This window comes from Lycorma delicatula, chromosome 8 (assembly GCF_047948215.1).
Source record: "Lycorma delicatula isolate Av1 chromosome 8, ASM4794821v1, whole genome shotgun sequence".
NCBI lineage: Eukaryota > Metazoa > Arthropoda > Insecta > Hemiptera > Fulgoridae > Lycorma > Lycorma delicatula.
In genome coordinates, this window is record NC_134462.1 from 96,971,496 (window position 1) to 96,989,791 (window position 18,296).

The 18,296-nt window shown below is 31.6% G+C and overlaps 1 protein-coding gene across 1 annotated transcript in view; it reads left to right on the top strand.

The window, feature by feature from the left end:
- LOC142329500 (E3 ubiquitin-protein ligase MYCBP2-like) overlaps positions 1-18,296 on the top strand; it is a 145,412-nt gene that overhangs the window by 19,960 nt on the left and 107,156 nt on the right. The window contains exons 4-6 of the mRNA XM_075374174.1: positions 1,111-1,264; positions 5,603-5,805; positions 12,611-12,752. Coding sequence (XP_075230289.1) covers positions 1,111-1,264; positions 5,603-5,805; positions 12,611-12,752 — 499 coding nt within the window. The remainder of the gene's footprint in view (positions 1-1,110; positions 1,265-5,602; positions 5,806-12,610; positions 12,753-18,296) is intronic.

Below are 18,296 nucleotides of genomic sequence, written 5' to 3' on the forward strand. Positions count from 1 at the left end.
CTCTCTGTACACTTTTTCAAGGGAATATTAAATGGTACGCTTGGAACCACCTATTTTTGGAATTGTTTGGCCTCTTTCCATAAACTGATTAACCTATCATATAATTTCCTGAGTGACTACGAAGAGTTCCCTCTTTTAAGTTTCAACGTAAAACATAAGTTTCAACAAAACACAAGCACAAAAGTTTCAACATAATTGTTCGAAGAACAATTATGTATATCAACACTAAAAATATGCTAGAAAATAAATATTCACTAATATTAAAATACAACTATAAAAATATTTTACGCAGGATAATGCACTCAACTTATGAAAAATCAAAATACAGAAGAGTATAAACAAATTAACTTTACCCGGCCCACACTACTTCATAGTTAAACTTTAACAAAGATTCTTAATGTGTTTACAATTTATATACAAATGTGTCAGTTATTAGTAATTAGATGATGTCATCTGGTTAGATAGTACAACAAAACATGCTTACCCATTCTGCCTCTGCTCGCTGACAGTTCAGGTGACAAAGACAGGGGGTGAACCTTCAGCTCACTTAGTATATATCCCTGTAATTTATGGCCAGTTGGGTATGTAAAAAATTGCTAAGTTATTATATTTAATAACAAATTTATTTATTCATTTTCCCAGTCTTTTGTTACTTCTAAAAAGTAAACATTATTTATAAAAAAATGTAAAAAGGGTTCTCGCTTTCTTGTTAGAAAGGTTTTTCAATTTATTGTGAGCCTTGACATGGAGAAATGATTGGGCTTTAGAATTTTATTTCTGCTTTGTTTTTAGTACGTACAGATTTGGCTAAATGTCTGGTTATGTTTAAGTAATTATATTATTTGCTGACTTTTGGGTTTCAATTAATAGGATTGTGTCAGGACTTGACCTGAGATTGAGGAAGACACTTTATTTTGGTACATTAAGCTTGGATCCTGTTGTGAATTAGTATTGTTTCAAAATAAGAGAAGGTATATGTAGTAAGTAAATTGTTGTTATAACTCCTAATAACTATCTGAGTTATACAGAGATAAATTCTTGATTTAAAACAACAAAAGTAGTTGGATTTTTGTTACAGCTTTCATGGAGTGATGTGTTTTATGTTTTTAGGTTGTTGGTGTTGGCCTTCGAAGTGTTTTTGAATTAATTAGAGAAAGCCGTAATAGTCATCCAACATTCTGTACAAAAGCATTGAGAGCTTTGTTAGACATACTTCAGGGTCAACAACCAGAAGGATTGAAACATGAACCGACTGAAGTTATTGGTAATAATACTGTTGCTTAAAAAATGTTTAATTTGCGTTAATGTGATAATAATAAAGAATTAATAATAATCATGTTGATGACAATGGTGGCAGAGGCGCCATGATGATTATATTTGTGATGGTAGAAATAATAATAATAGTAAGTGATTAATAATAATAAATAATAGTAACAATAGCAGTGACAATAGTAATACTAGATAATAATATGTTGTGCGAATTTTTTTATTATGTAAACAATAGCTTCTTAATGTGTCAAAATAAACTAACGATTATTCACCAAAATATTAAGAGTTTAAATAAGAATTTCAATACTTTTTTCTCATTGATAAGCTGCTGATGAAGTAAATCAGATATTACCATTCTGTCTGTGATATGGCTGGCATCATTTGTTGAGGCTTCTTAATATAGAATATATGGATATACATTTTTGTGTGTGTGTGTGTGTGTGCAGTGATTTTTCTAAAGTTACTGGGATTATTGTGTTTATATCCGTTGTGAAGTATCTTACCTGTGGGAGAGTAGATTATGAGTTACTGGATGTAGATGTTATTCTTTTGAAATGTCAGTGGTTTAGTTACGCTTTTTATGTTCTCTGTGTTTATGACTGGAATAAGCAAAATAAGACTAATCTTGAAAGGCCTTGAAGAGCTTCTTCCTGTGATTTCAACATGCGATATTAACATAAATATTAATTAAAGAATAGGTAGTAATGATGAACAATATCAAGAGATATTTTGTATCAATGGGTACAGCAGTTCCTTAGTTAATGTTGATACCAGAGTTGCTGAGAATGATAGGCTGAGTTGCTGAGAGTTGCAAAGAATCTTGATAGGTTGCAAACTGATCTGGATAATTTAGGCTTGTGGTTCTATGTCAATAAGTGAGCTCTTAGTGCTATTAGAATCAAATATATATTTTTTACTGTATCATCTGCTTCCAGCTTATTAACTTCCATTAATATACCATAATGTTGATTGTGCTTGTATTCAATTACTGTGTGACTGTTCAGTCATATCTCAGGCGAATTTTATTAAATACGTAGGGTTGATGGTAAATGGCAAATTATCACGTAATTTTCATATAAAGAGTTTGAAGAGGTATTTGCTTTTTTTATGCATTAAAAAAATGTATCATATAATGAATTTTTTTCCAGGAAATGTTATTTGTCAAATCTACTTTGCTCTAGTTCATTTGAAATTAAGTTATGAATTGCATTGCTGGGGATCAACCTATATCGGTTATCTTCAACTGATTATAATTTTGCAAAAAGCTATTGTAAGGGTAATGTGTGGTGTGAGTAGGAGCTCATTCTTTCCCTCTTTTTTAGAAAATCTTTGCATTTCCCATTATATAACTAGGCATACTTTTAGAGGAAGTGTTGCTGCTACAAGGCCTTGTTACATTGTTATAAAGAAACTTCTTTTTCTAACACCTAAGTTCTTTAATAGCCTGCCTAGTAGTGTAAGAAATGCCTATAATCTGAATCAATTTAAATTTAATCTAAAGGAGTGAATTTTCTCCTTGACAACTGATGAGGTGGAAGCATTATATTCAGTAGTGATTTTATAATTTTATATCATAGTGTATTTTATAATCATAATTTTTGATCTGACACTTCTATCTACAGTCACGCATTCGATTTGCAGGTAGTATATTTTCAGATGCAGCTACAGTATTATCTTTATCAATAACAGGATGCTAAATTTATTGACTTAGTAAATTGATTAAATATCAGTGCATGCTAAATTAATTAAGTACTTTATGTTTTATATAATAATTTTATATTGTACCTATTGTATCTTTTTTATGTGTGTATTTTGTATTCATGGTACAGTGGAAAAAGTATAATAATAGAAGCAGTAGTAAAAGAAATAAACAATAAGTAAATAGTAATAATTATAATTAACAATAATGATTATAACAGCAGTAATAAATAATAATAATAACAATAACAGTGTAGGAACTAATTACATTTTTCTTATCTTTATGATCGCTTAGGATCACTTTAGTCAATCCATTATCTAAATCTCTTCAAAACGACTGTTCAGGACTTGCGGTTCTCTTAGTACTTTTTCACACGTTCCAATCTCTGTGCCCTTTCTAATATTGAAAATTTTTGTGTTCCGAGTTTCTTTCTTGTGAGTTTGAAGTGAGTGTTATGTCCTTGATTTTTTTGTTTAATTTATCTTGTCTTCTAGTGTAAGGCCAATTTCCTTCAGATCCTTTCTTATTTCTCTCATACATCTGCTTCCTGTCTTGGTATTTTTCGAGTCAAGATTGTACTGTACCAGCTGTTTCAGAAGTCTCAAATCTTTCATTCTCATGATATTCCAAAGAATCCTATTCTCCTCTTACCAATGGTATCAGTGATAGGTTCTAACTCTTTTGACTTTGTTGGACACAATTCACCACTGTCCGACTTTCTGGTTTTTTTTTCCTTTTTGATGCAGGTTCTTCAATTCTTTTGATTTTCTGGAATCTGTTTGTTCAGGTGGAAGACTGTGTTTGCTGCATATGTGTCTTCCGGTTATAATTGTGTTGTAGAGTCTTATTTTTGCGTTCATGGATAGACAATTTTTTTACTATTAAAAAATTTACATTTTATCTAATAATAAATTACACATTTCAATTTTCTAGGGTGCTATATTGCTAAGATGTCCTTGTGTTTAGGAAACCATCAACATATAAAGAGAGAAGTTTACCTTTCTTTTCTTCTCTATTCTGCTTTATTATACAAGACATATTTACAGTTCCATTCATCTTATTTGAGTGATATTCTTACACTAAATATTTACTAAATAATACATTATATTTTTCTGGAAATTAAGTTTGATGATTTGTTTTTAAATTAAAAAATGGAAGTAAAATAGAAGGTATATATTATTCATCTTTAATGATTTCATTTGTTAATTTATTAATGACTGTTTTGATTCATTTTTCCATTCTTTTCTACGTATCACTCTCTTGACCTTAACATACCTCCTCCATCCTATCTTCATGTATTGTAATTATGTTTCACATATTCCAATCTTTTTTCTTCCTTTTCTTTTCTTTTATATGGTTCACTCTAGATCCAAATATAATAAGCCTGGATGGCTTATTACGTTCCTTTCCTTTTTATTAGATTCTACTGCTAATTTATCTCATTTCACCTCAAAACCTTTTTATTTTATAGTCTTTTAACGTATTATATTTCAACATTATCCTGTACACTTCATCTTGAACATCTCTATTCTTGATTTTTCTGGATTCATTATTTTGTTGCCTTACATCACTGCACTACATACAAATAAATATTCTTGTAGAATTCCCTTCCCATTCTTAAATCTGTCTTTGAAAACAGCAAATTTTTTTCCAGTTTAAAAGTTCACTTTGCTTTTGGTATCTACTTTACTTCAACTATCCTTTGTAATTTTACTTCCTGTGGCTTCTGGTATATTTGTTATTCTATTTTATTGTATTAATATTACATATCTTTCTTTCTGTCAAAAAAAAAACTTTCCATCTTGCATGGAAAATTTTTCCATGCAGTCAATTTATCTTATTACTTTTCTGTTACTATACTTTATTGATGCTTGTAAAAAATAAACATTAACCCTTTTTTCTTTATATATTAATCTTGTTTTTCTTAAAGTTTTAAATTTTTATTCCAGTATACATTATCAGTTAGTTTAACAAAATATGCAATTGCCATTAATGTGTTATATGTTTAACACTCTATAAACCTAAATTTTTATTCAGTGTTTTTCTTTTTTGAGAAATTTTTTATTATCAGTTTCATTGCTTCTTATTTTTATAATTATACCAGTGATTTATATTAGAATTCATTCTGATGAGAGGCCATAATATGATTGCTTTCAAACTTAAAATATTTGGATAGCAATAAAAAAATTGTTATGACAATATTGAAATAGAAAAATAAATAAATTAATAACTCTGCATTAATTCTAAAAATAGACTTTATTCAGGAATGATGTATATTACAGGTACCATATTTATTATTTTTTAACATATTAAATATTTTTATTTATAATATAGAACAATAAATGTTGAGAACAGGATTTTGATTTTAATTTAATGAAGTTTATGATAAAATGCAGATTCATCTTTCAAAATCTGTCACATAAAAATATGTACATTTATTAATTGCTTTAAAATAAAAATTATTTGAGTATCTTTTTATCATCCTGGGAAGATGAACTTTTTTAACAGTCTTATAAAAAATTGATACTTAATAGCAAGCCCTCTTTTAAACACTTAATTGTCATCTAAATTTTTATTGAATTGTTAATATAAACTCACGTAAATGGATAATTTATATAATTGACATCTTTTCAGATCCACTATTTGAATTGTTACTGGATCTTGCTACATTACATGGTCCTTTGCCAGATAGTCCAGATGATGGTACGCATTTGACAGCAGTGGCATGTGCTTGCCTACTTAGTCTTGTTACTGTCCGTGGTGACACTGGACGTTTACTTTGTGCCGTTGCTGCCTTACTTATGTCTCCTAGAGTACTTGCCTATCAAAATATTATGGTAATTTGTGTTCATTTTTTCTTTATAATTATTCTTTAAAAATTAATTAAATTTTTATATTAAGTATTAGTCTTTTTAAGGTTTTCAAGATAAGTTGCTGAAAATATGCTTTGTCAGTCTTTCTTATTTTTATAAATGCTAAATATAGATCATTTCTTTAGGTAAAAGTACATACAGGGTGTATCATGAAGTTCTTGTGGGACTTTCATAACCTATTCTACATGTGAAAATAATGTAAAAAGTTCATATAGACATGTGTACTAAAATGCTTTGTTTGCAAGTTGTGGAAAGTGAAAGATTTTGCTCAGATTCAGCTACCCTGGTGAAATGACGATATACTGAAATTTTTAGGACGTTAGTTAAGAGAGAGCGTTAGTGATTTCTTATGGTTTTTGACCTGAAAAATTGAATAAAATAGGTCCCAGAGCCATATCCACAGTAGTTTTTGAGAAATCTTGGGTGAAAACCAGTCAATTAGGGTAAAAAACACTGTTATTTATGTTTGACAAATAACTTTGTTAAATGGGTAATAACCACATAAAACTTTTAAACAAAATTTGTGGAGAATTTAATTCAGAACAAAATGGTTTAAGACAATTTGAATAAAACAAAGAAAAGTTAGACAAATTAAAATTTTATTTAGAAACAGTATACTAGACAAAGTGATTTACTTACCAGTTAATGAGAAATTTTCATTCTGTAATTTGGTGAACTTTTACCATAATGTTCATACACTTACAAGGAGGCCATAATATATTTTGGCTTTCAAACTGTAAAAAATTAATAGAAATAGAAAATTGTAATGATAATATTGAAATTAAAAAAATGAACTAAATGAATAATTCTGCATTTATTCGAAAAAGAAACTTCAATTAAGTCAGAAATTATTTATGTTATCATCATTTTTTAAGATATTAAATATTTTTCTTTGAAACAAAGAACAACAAATGTTGAGAACAGGATTTAGATTTTAATATAATGAATGTTTAATAAAGTGCAGATTTATCTTTCAGTATCTACATCGCATAAAAATATTACATACCTCATTAATTGTTTTAAATCGCATAAAATTATTATATATATTCATTAATTGTTTTAAAATAAAAATTATTCAGATATTTCTCTTTATCATATATGATTAATGATTATTTGTAAACCTTCATGTTACACAAGGGATGTTCAATAATTAATGAGACAATTTGATGTAGAGAAAAAACAATTTATTCAATGACAATGAAACTTACAATACTTTTTAACATAGTCTCCAGAAACATGTAGACACTTGTACCCACCATTCTTTGAGCTTTCTGTTTAAACCATTCATGTACCACTTTTTTGACTGTTTCGTTGTTGTCGAACTTCTTGCCATGTAAAATGTTTTTGAGCTGACCAAACAAATGGAAATCGGATGGGGCAAGGTCTGGGCTGTAAGGAGGACGTGGCAACACCTCCCAACCCAACTTTTTGTTTGTTGGGTTGCTCAGAGAACAAGTGTTTCTCTTGTTCTCTGAGCGATGTGGGGATGCACATTGTCATGCAAAAGAATCAAAAAATTAACTATATAAATTACTTTAGATCAAGGATGGTAGGAGAGGTGCCCAATCTTATACCCCATTATTCATTGGCTTTGTGATCCTTAATAATATTACACATACTACTAGTTGTCCTAGGTATGTAACAGTTTTATTTTTGGCTTAGAGGGTAAATGCTTGTCTGGCAACAAAGAAATTGTTCTTTAACATTACCTAGTGAGGATGTCTTGATTAAGACCAAAAATTGACCCTTGTAGTTCGTAAATTCAGCTGATGAACAACATTCTGACATCAGCTTTTTGAGGATGTGTGAGGAATAAATTTAGTAACCCAAAACAGTTAAATAACAATCTTCCATAAGGATCAGTTTTCTCAGTACTATTACTATTTAACTTAATGTGTAAGCTACCCAAATTGATTGTTAAGGTGTCTGTTTATGTCGATGTTATTGTTCATCACAATAACTGGAAGTAACTAAACAGATTTTTAACAATTCAATAATCCTGGGTTACGTATTTCAAGAAAGGAGATTATGCAGAAATCTGAGAAAAATGGAAATTTCATTTTTAACTTCTTATTGAGTTCTTCAGAACTCGCTAATTAAATGTAACGGCACAAAAATTGAAATATAATCAATGTCCTAAGAATGTTTGAATTAATTGTGACAGGCTTTCTCTCAAAAAGTCATCTCATAATACTTTTATAAAGCTTAGAACCAGGAACAAAATTTCTCAAAAAACTAGTTCAGTCAATATGGAGTGGATCATGTGGTGATGGCTGCTATAAGTTTAATGTGTTCATATGCTGATTGTTTATAAATCTTATTGATAATCAGCTAAACACAACCACTAGGATTAAAACTGCAATTCTGAGGCTAATTCCTGTTCCATTTCCTCCCTGTATTGTGCAACTTACCTTCTTCTGAGGCAAGATGAACAGCCACTCTCCTTAGTTTATACAATAAGATTTTTCAAACAGCAAATCAGTCATGATGATGTGCTGGGAGCAAGTATTGGAAGAGTTGATGGTGTGCTGTTGCTTTTTAATGTTAACTGGCTATGATCAAAACTTTTTTACCTAGAAGAGGAATCTCGATAGAAATAGAAATATGACTAATAAGATGTGTTTTGATTTAATACAGGTGACCTAACCATTAAAAAAAATATAATTTTCATTAAATCAGATAGTCAGTGGTTAATATGAACTTATTTCATAGCAGAAGTTTTTTCAAAGTTTAATGTACAATTTAAAAAAACACAACATTAAAGTTGAGCTACATAAGGGGTACCAAAAATAATAAAATTTTTTTTTTTAGTTGTGTATTTATTTTTACATTTTGAAAATTCAATCACCTTCATTCTCTATTATACCCAATAAACTTGTTCAAACATTTTTCCATTGGTTAAAATAATTTTGAGCTGTTCACTTGTTATGCCTTTCAAGGCATTAGTTGCTTTCTGCTTCACATTTACCGTCCAAATCGCTTTCCTTGAGGTCTTTTTCATCTTTGGGAAGTCGTAAGGTGCCCATCAGGTGAGTATACGAATTGCCCAAATAAATAATCAAAGAATCTTCTTTTCAGCAAACAGTCATTTTTCTTAAATATTCCATCCTTTTTCACCAGATGTCTTCTTTTTCAGTCCAAAGTTTTTTACTATTATCAGATTTACAGGACAAAGCCTAACTCTTCCTCTTGGACCAGATTTCTTTCTCAATTCAATGTTTTCTATTATTACCAGTATTACACCAAAGCCTAACTCTTTCAGAATAGCTGCTAGTGTAGTTCTTGAACCATTAAATTAAACACTTTTGAAGTTTATCGTGTAATTTATTTAATATAGGCAATTCATTATTTTCTGCATGAAATTTGTTACTGTTTGGCTTATAACAATGCCTTCATCAAAACTGTCTTATTCACAAACTGGTTTTGAACATTGTTTATACTTTTTTGATTTGCTGAATGAGCACGACTGTGATTTAGATTTTAAAAGATCTTGCTTTTCTTTCCAAAGTTTTTGAATTTGCGATTTTGAAATCCGTATTAAATTTTTGTCATCTTACAATTTTGCTAACTTTATAAGTTCTTTCTTCATAAAATCATGTACAATATCAACTGTTCCCTATCCCACCAATCCCTTATCTACTACACTGTCCGCCCACCATCCATCTACCCAAATCAAAAAAATTGAAATACAATCAGTCATTATAAATATGCTACATCTAAATGTTATAAAATGATTTAAATTAGATATAACTCAAATGAAATACTTTCATAACCTTTATTTGTATATAAGTGGTCATTCATTTTATGATTCACGATGGAGGGAGTGTAATAATAACACTGCCCAACAAAGAATTTTTTTTTTAATGTTTCCTTCACTTCATGAGTCAAATCTGACTAATTTTGGGTTGAGAAAAACGAATATGATAAAGAAAATTTTCTATTAGTTCTAGTTTCTGAAATATTCAATAGGTGGAAGTATTTTATTTTAACGGATTTAAGAGAAAACGATACATTTTAATTATATATACAAACAACATTTTTTTAATGACAGTTACATTCTAAGAATTCTTTCTTAATTGATGGAAGAATACCTGACAGTTGGTTGGGTCTTAGATAATTGTGTGGTGGCTTCTTGAGATTGTTGTCATTTGGCTTTCCTTTTGTAAGTGAGTTCTGGAGCATCCATACACACAGACCGCAGTAATCCACAAGCATTGCTTCTATCAAACGGCCTTAATATCTTTGTTCCATTACAGAAATATCCTGATGGAATATTTCTCTGTGTTCATCACTGACAACTCCACAACTGGGAGCGAAAATGTCCAGATGTGAGTGGGGAAAATGGATTTTAAGGGACATGTTGCATCTGAGTTGATGGTATTTTTGCCTACAAATCCATCAATGACTACCTTTAAGGTTTCCCAAGCTTCCTCTTTCTCTTCCAAAATTCAGTCAAACACAGGATCCTTCACAAGTTGTCAAATTTGTGGCTCAACAAAAATACCTTCCTTAACTTTTGCATCACTTAATGTTGGAAATTTGTCTTTTAAGTACTTAAAGGCCCTGTCCTTCTGGGTTCATACTTTTAACAAAATGTTTCATCAAACCCAGCTTTATATGAAGGGGTGGAAGAGGAACATCTTTTGGGTCCACAAGAGGCTCGGCAATGACATTTTTCTCACTAGAGTTAGATTTATTGTGGGTCTGTCTGCTTGTATATAATGTGATTTCCTATCCTTACTTTCTCACATATATAAAAAGTACCAATATTTAGTGTACCCCACTTGCATTCCTAAGAGTACAGCGAAAACTTTTAGATCGCCACAGTTTTTCCACTTGTGTTCAGCATATTTCATGTCAGTCTAGGAGGATTGCCATGTTTGCATAAGTCTCCTTCATGTGAACTGCATGACAACAAATAAAAGGAAGACGGTTGCCATTGTGAAGTAATACAGCTTTCAAACTAAGCTTGGAGGCTTCTATGAATAGCCTCAAATCAGTTGGATCATGATTCAGATTCAAACATTTCATCAAGTCATTAATGTCACAGCAAACAACAAGATTGTTTTTCATCTCAAAAAAAAAAAGAAGCAGATCTCTATGATGATGTCTGTATTGTGAGACCCTGACATCATGTTGGAGAAGATTCCATTACTGTAGTCTTGACCCTAGAAGTTCTGCTTTCTCCTTTAACAAACCAAGGTCTTGAAACAGATCACTCAATTTCTCTTGACTCAGTCTGTGCAGTTTATTATCTTTTTCAAAATCAGAGTCATGGGATGTGGAAAGCTTGTTTGGTTCTTCTTCTTTCACACTGTCTTCATTTTCTATTTCAAACTCATAATTTTGGGGTAGATTAGGAACTGACTATCTGAATGTGGAATAGGTCGAATAGCAGATGGAAGATTAGGGTATTGAACTGTTCCTCTCTTCATTGACAATCCTTCCTATGTAGGTGGAGTCAAACAGAAATAGTATATGGTTATGGTTATGGAAATAGTATATGGAAATGGTTTGTAGGCTCCCGCCAAACCATAGGCACAGTAAAAGCCATAGATAATATTTTATTTTTCAGCCATTCTCATAGTACAACTGATCAAGAGTTGCAACATATGTGTGGACCCCATGACTTATCCTGGTTCCCTACCATCATACCAAAATAATGTTGATAAGTAGTTTTTACTAGAGATGTCAGATTGCGTTTCTCTGATGAAAATGTTATTTCACTATAAATTTAACAAAAATTATTTACTGAATTTACATATTTTCGTGACATTTTGATTTAACAAATTTTTCACTTCAAAAGCACTCGAAAACCAGAAATTCTGCACAAATTACTAAACAAACAATATGAAACTCACAGTCACAGCAACACTAATACAGCCTACAAACAGCTGGAGAACGTTGTGTTTTGTCATTTAACAGGTGTGACAACTCCAAAAACAAAATTACCCCCAAACTAGAAAGGTAGATCAGATAAAAAATGACATGTCATTGTATCTCCATAGCAAAAAAAAAGAGCTAATCTGTATTTTTATGGTTATTCTTGAATTCAGCAGATGGAATACATCAGAATAAGCGATTTTTGACCCCGAAAAAGTTTCATTGTTATAAATACCATGACTTGGAAGTTTAGTGTAAAACATTGTTTCCAATATAAAGCTGTTATGTAGCTTATAGAAAATGTTTTAAATGTTCCTTAGAAATTAGATAGGAAAAAAAGCTAGTATGAACTATTTCAAGTGTTTTAGAATATTGACATAGTGAAATACATTTATCAGTTTGAGAGAGAGAAAGAGATAAATTCACTAAAAAGGGAACTAGTGAAACGTACATATAGAGTGTCATCAGGTTAATATAAGTTTCTTGGTATTTTAACATGACTGTTAAAGAAAATATTGCAACTCTGCAGAGTGTGCATTCAGCTCATAGGAACCTCCTTTGAACAAATTATTGAATTGTGGTCGATTTCATGTTAGTAAATAGTAGTCATGGTTCCTTAATTTACTCTTTTATGGGTGGTCTTTGTCCATCTCTGGGTAATTACATTAAATTTAACTTTATATTTTATTTTATGACTTAATGATATTTGGAATGACATAGATTAAACTGTTGCATGATTACTATTTACTTTGATTATATTAATAATAATAATTACAGATGTTTTTAACTTAGGTAGTAGGTCATCTGAAATCAATTGGCTGAAATTATTACATATAAAATAATTTATTATTCATTCAATTATTTACTTTTCATCACCATTTTATAGATGCCGAGTGTACTCGCTTCACTTCAGAGAAGTGTTCATGGTGTCCTGCTTGGAAAGACTGCACGTCCAGATTGGATTAGTTGTGGTGTTCCTAAATCATCTTATTTAATGTCATTTGATGTTAAGTTGCCACTGGCTACTGGTAAATATAATTCTAAATTCATTCCATAGTTAAGAATTCTTTTATTTACTCACATACTCTATAGTCCTGAGCTCTATTATTCCTTGCTTCATCATCTTTCTTTTTTTTTATTCACCTCTTATCAGTTATAGTAACTTGCCAGTCTCTGATTCCTGCTCCCACTTCTTCCTCTCCTTCATATTCTAATCTATAGGGTCTTTAAATGTATCTTCTTTACCCTTATTACAAAGCCTGCCCACTGAAGATTGTGGTTTAATTGCTTGAATAAGGTATTTTTTTTTTGCAAAAATTCCTTAATCCTGTTTTCTTATTTATTTTTCTTACTAACCTTTCTCACTTTTACACTTAATTTAAATGAGATGCCTTTGCTAAGCAGAGCAGCTCAGTGAATTACTAGTCATTATACAGAATTTTTGTTTTTGATCGATAGAAATTCACCTGTTATCTTGAACAGGTGATGTCTTAAAAAAAAACAGCTTTCCACATCTGTATCCTAAGTAGAGGGCCATTACTCAACCAGAGGAAGTTATGTAATTGTTCAGAGAAGTAAAAAAAGGATGGATAGGAATTTGGCTAAAGAACTGAAAATGAAATAAGATATTATTTTGGAAGCTGAAACATCATCTTATTGAAAGAAATCAGAATTAATTGAAAGAAATGATAAAACATACAATTTTATCTTAATGGAATTTATCAAAAGAGGCATAAAGAAATTTGAGAGGCAAATGGGATGGCTATAAATAGAAGCATTGTAAAAGTTTTCTCAATACGTTTTTGCTGCAGGACACGTAAGGAGTTAAGACTGAGAAGAAGAAGAAGTGAAGGTGTAGCTGAATGATTTGTACAGTTAAATACTTCCTTGTGCCACACATTCCAGGGATGGTTGAGGCTTTTTCATTTAGGAACCCTGAAGGTGATTCTAATTCCTGGTGAAAAGAAATTTTTGTTATCTGCATAAAAATGTACTGGTCTCCTATATGCAAGTGAGTCACTGAAACCTGATGATTTTTAAAGCTAAATAAATTGGCAACCATGACATCTAGGTGGAATTGAAATAGCTGTGACCTTGCATACAATACACCATTTCAGTAACAATGGAACAGTGAACTGCTTTATACCATTGATTCATAGTGAAAACATCTTAAAAATAGTGATTTGGTTTTATTATTAGTGATTATTTCATTGGCATTTCAATATTTTGAGGTCACAGTTCCATTCATAGCTGCAGTATGATAAAGTTGTGAATAATGAATTTACGAATTACTGCTTCTGCTACAAAAAACAAACTACCACGTCCTGTGTCCTCCGTTAGGACAATTCCAAACACTGACATAGTCAGGCAGGCAATGATGAGGAGCATTCAGTGCTGAACCAGAAAGCATGTTGCAACCCTTCATTTATTCCACAACAGTGTCAGAAGTATTCCATACAAGGATTTGAACTTTCATTCATGTAAAATGATGGTGGTGTGAGATCTAGATTTCCATGGCAAAGTAAATCCGGTGACATATTGTGAAAATTTTATTAACTGGTTTACTGATGAAATGGTCCTGTTCATAATGAGAAATGAAGTGTGTTTTCATTTTTTGGGCACAGTGAACAAATAGAATTTTTGTTACTGGTCAGATTCAAATCCTAAACAGCTTCATATGCATGCTTTCCACAGTCCATATGTAACTGTTTGGTGTGCTTTGGTAAGTTTTGAAATCATAGGCTTTTATTTCTTTAAAAAGGAAGGGACATTCAATTCTGGCTGGTGCACAATGATAGAAGATTTCTAAGTAAAGGTGATGTTGCATAGCCGGTATGTTCTTTAAATCCATCAGTAAGCAACTATTTTCTCTTGGGTATCTAAAGTCTAGAGAGTTCATCAGAAAATTTAATAACATTAATGAACTCAAAGCCTCTATTCAAGAAGTCAGATCAATATAGATAATGTGGTGCAACCAGTGATGCTAAATCTGTGGGCTGAACTACAACAGAGGTAGAAAATTGTAGAGGACATCTATCTGATATTTTATTTAAAGAGAGAAATTAGACTAGTAAATGACATTATATGTGCTATAATTACATATGAGATGTGATTGGAGATTTTAAGACAGGTGCCACCACTGCTCAGTAGGAAAGCGTAGGTTTACCCGCTGCTGTAGAAGGGGAAGTTGTTTTGTCCTTGAAACATCCTGAAAAAAATCATCGCAATATCGCTTCAGTAGAGAATGGCATCCTGGTGAGTGATGACATATTTTCAGTTCTTGGCGGAATACTGATTACACAAAATGGATGAAAAAACAGAAACAAGTTTGTGTCAGATTCTTTTTGAAAACTGGGAAATTAGCTTCTGAGATTTATGAAATAAAAACAGTTTTCAGGAATAAATGTCTGAGCTGATCAGTTGTTTTTAGCTGGTTTAACAGATTCAAAGATGACCTCCTTGGTCCAGCCAGTCTTCCACTTCAAAAACCAATGAAATCATTGTGAATGTTTGCAATTTAGTTCGCTCTGACCATAGATTTACAATCAGGGGGATGGCTGATGAAGTGAATTTAAGTTTCTACATGGTTCAGTCAATTTTAAATGAAGATTTGAACATGCTCGAGTGACTGCAAAATTCATTCCAAACCTTTGCTGACAGACCAGCGGAAACAATACCAACTTGAAGTGTCCCAAGAACTGATTAATCAGGCCAAAACTTAACCAGATTTGTTGTGTAAGGTAATTACAGGTGACAAATTATGTGTTTATGGGTATGATCCAGAAGCAAAGGCATAATCATGTGAAGGATCTAAGTTCACAACCAAAAAAAACAGTAACAAAGTTGGTTTGAATGTGAAGAAAATATTGATGGTTTTCTTTAATTCTACGGGTGTCATACATCATGAATTTGCCCCTAGGGGGCAGACAGTCGACCAGGAATATTATGAAAGCATTCTTTAGTATTTGTGCAGAAGAAAAGGTCCGTACATTGGCAAGATGAGAATTGGGTCCTTCATCACAACGCACCAGCCCATCGTGCATTCTTGATTGTAGAATTTTAGGCCAAATTCCAAATTGCTGTGCTTCCACAACCCCCCTTCTATTACCCTGATTTATCACCTGTCAACTTCTACCTGTTTCCTAAATTAATATTTTTCCTGAAAGGAAACCAATTTGATCTCAGGAAGACATCCAGTCAAATACGGTTCTTAACTCCTTTAAGATAGAAAATTTCCAGGAAGGCTTCCAAAATTGGAAACAACATTGAAGTTTGTGTGCTCAGTCCGAAGAGGGACTACCTTGGGGACTATTACAATAGCCTGTTAGTTCTACTATTTTTTAATTACAAGCCCAGTAAAACTTTCCAGTCACAATTACTTAGATAAATTACATTTTCCATTTTTTATTTCATTTTTAAAATCATAGTTTCCCATACATTTGCATAATATATATGTTTATAAATAATACTAAACATATATACAGGTGTCCCGTATAAAACGCAACCTATCTATGTCAGTAGGTATATTTAAATAAAAAAGGCATTTCTAAGTTATTAAATTAAATATTTTATTTCCTAACTTTCCAATACCTTAAATTGTGTAGTAAATGCTGGAAGTGGCTGCCATCTTCATGAATACGCACTTCCGCCCTTTTCACTGTGTTTCTTGCAACTGTTTACAGAGTTTGTGGGTTGATATTTAAAACAGATTGTTCGATATTGACCTTTAGCTATTCAAGTGTTCAGGGTTTGTTGCTGTAGGCTTTTTTTTTTTTTGAGTTGACCCCCAAAGAAAAACTATCATAGTCAAATCTGGAGATCTTGGAGGCCATAAGCCATGATCAATAATGCGATCATACCAAAGGTACCAAAGAATTCGTTAACGAAATCAGAAGTTGAATGTGCATTATGTGATGCACTGTCACATTGGGACCAGCAGTATCAATCTTCATCTTCCAAAAGTGCAATGAATTGCAATAAGATATTCTAATATCGTTCTGAAATAATGGTGTACTAAAAGAAAAGAGGACCAATAATTTTATTTTTGTGATATCTCACACCATACACCCACCTTCTGCAGGTGCAATTGTTTTTCATGTTATGTGTGGGGATTTTCAGCACTCCAAATCCTACTTTTATGGCTGTTGTAGCCGTCCAGATGGAACTATGCAACCCACCAGGTTGGTCTCGTGGTGAACGTGTCTCCCCAAATCAGTTGATTTGGAAGAGTTCCAGCGTTCAAGTCCTAGTAAAGGCAATTACTATTATACGGATTTGAATACTAGGTCATAGATACTGGTTGTCTTTGGTGGTTGGATTTCAATTAACCACACACTTCAGGAATGGTTGACCTGAGACTGTACAAGACTATACTTCATTTACACTCATACATATCATCCTCATTCATCCTCTGAAGTAATACCTGAATGGTAATTCACATGTTTTGATACTTAAGGAACCTAAAAAACTGGATGGAAATTTTCCTGAATGTGTGTGTGTGTGTGTATGTATATATGTGTGTGTTCTGCACTCCTTATATCTCTAGAACTATGGGACCAATTTTGACCAAACTTTGTCAAATTACTTCTATACATGGGGGATTGTTGCCATTAAATTTTCAACTTAAAAGGTCAAGGGAGTGAAGTTGTACAGCAAGGTCACTCTCAGTATCTTGAGATTTCACCTAATTAAGGTTTTATTTTTCTTAGGCACATTTCTTAACAATTAAAAATAATAATATTTGTAAAAAATGTTTTTGCAAGATCGCACCCCCATACCAAAAAATGATCTAAATAAACTAGCAGCTAAGTGGGTATACTGTGTCAATAGTACCTCATTGTGCTAGTGTAGCACTGATGTACAGCTGATGTAGTTGTATGCTATCTTCTGATGTCACATGTGAGCAGTAGAATTAAATAAATTAATATCTGAAGTGGCCATTGGTACCGTCACACCCACGCAAATGAAATACAGTATGTGTGCATGCTTTAGTTAGAATCATTGAATTAAATAAACAAAAAATATTATATTTAAATAAAATGTTAAATATTTTAAATTAAGTAGTGTGTGTAAGCCATGCATCAGATAAAAGTCGCATGACGGGAAAGTTCTACAACTGTGTTGTCAGTTTTTTGATGAATAATCAAGAGATTTAATGGCTCTTTAATGTCATCCTCTTTTGCAAAATGCATACATTAATGGTGGTCATGTTTCAATTAGAGTCAATACCAATTAGTCTTATGTCATTTGTGACTGCATGAATGTTTTTAAAAATATTGTTCCTAGATGGAAGAATGAGATGTTATACATGTATCATGATAATTCAACTTCTGATGTTGACCAATTTCTAGTTTTGTATACTATGAGAATAACAAATTAGATTTTGGAAGCTGGAGCAAATTTTCAAGGAATAAGATGAGACAGAAGACTTGATTGAAAGGACTCTTATTAAAAAAACAAAACACTTTAAATGTTTTTCATCTTACTATTGAAGATTTATCATTTGTTATAGTAGAAGAACACTAAAGAAGAAAGACAAGATAATGCTGAAGATGCTACTGTGAGCTTTGTAA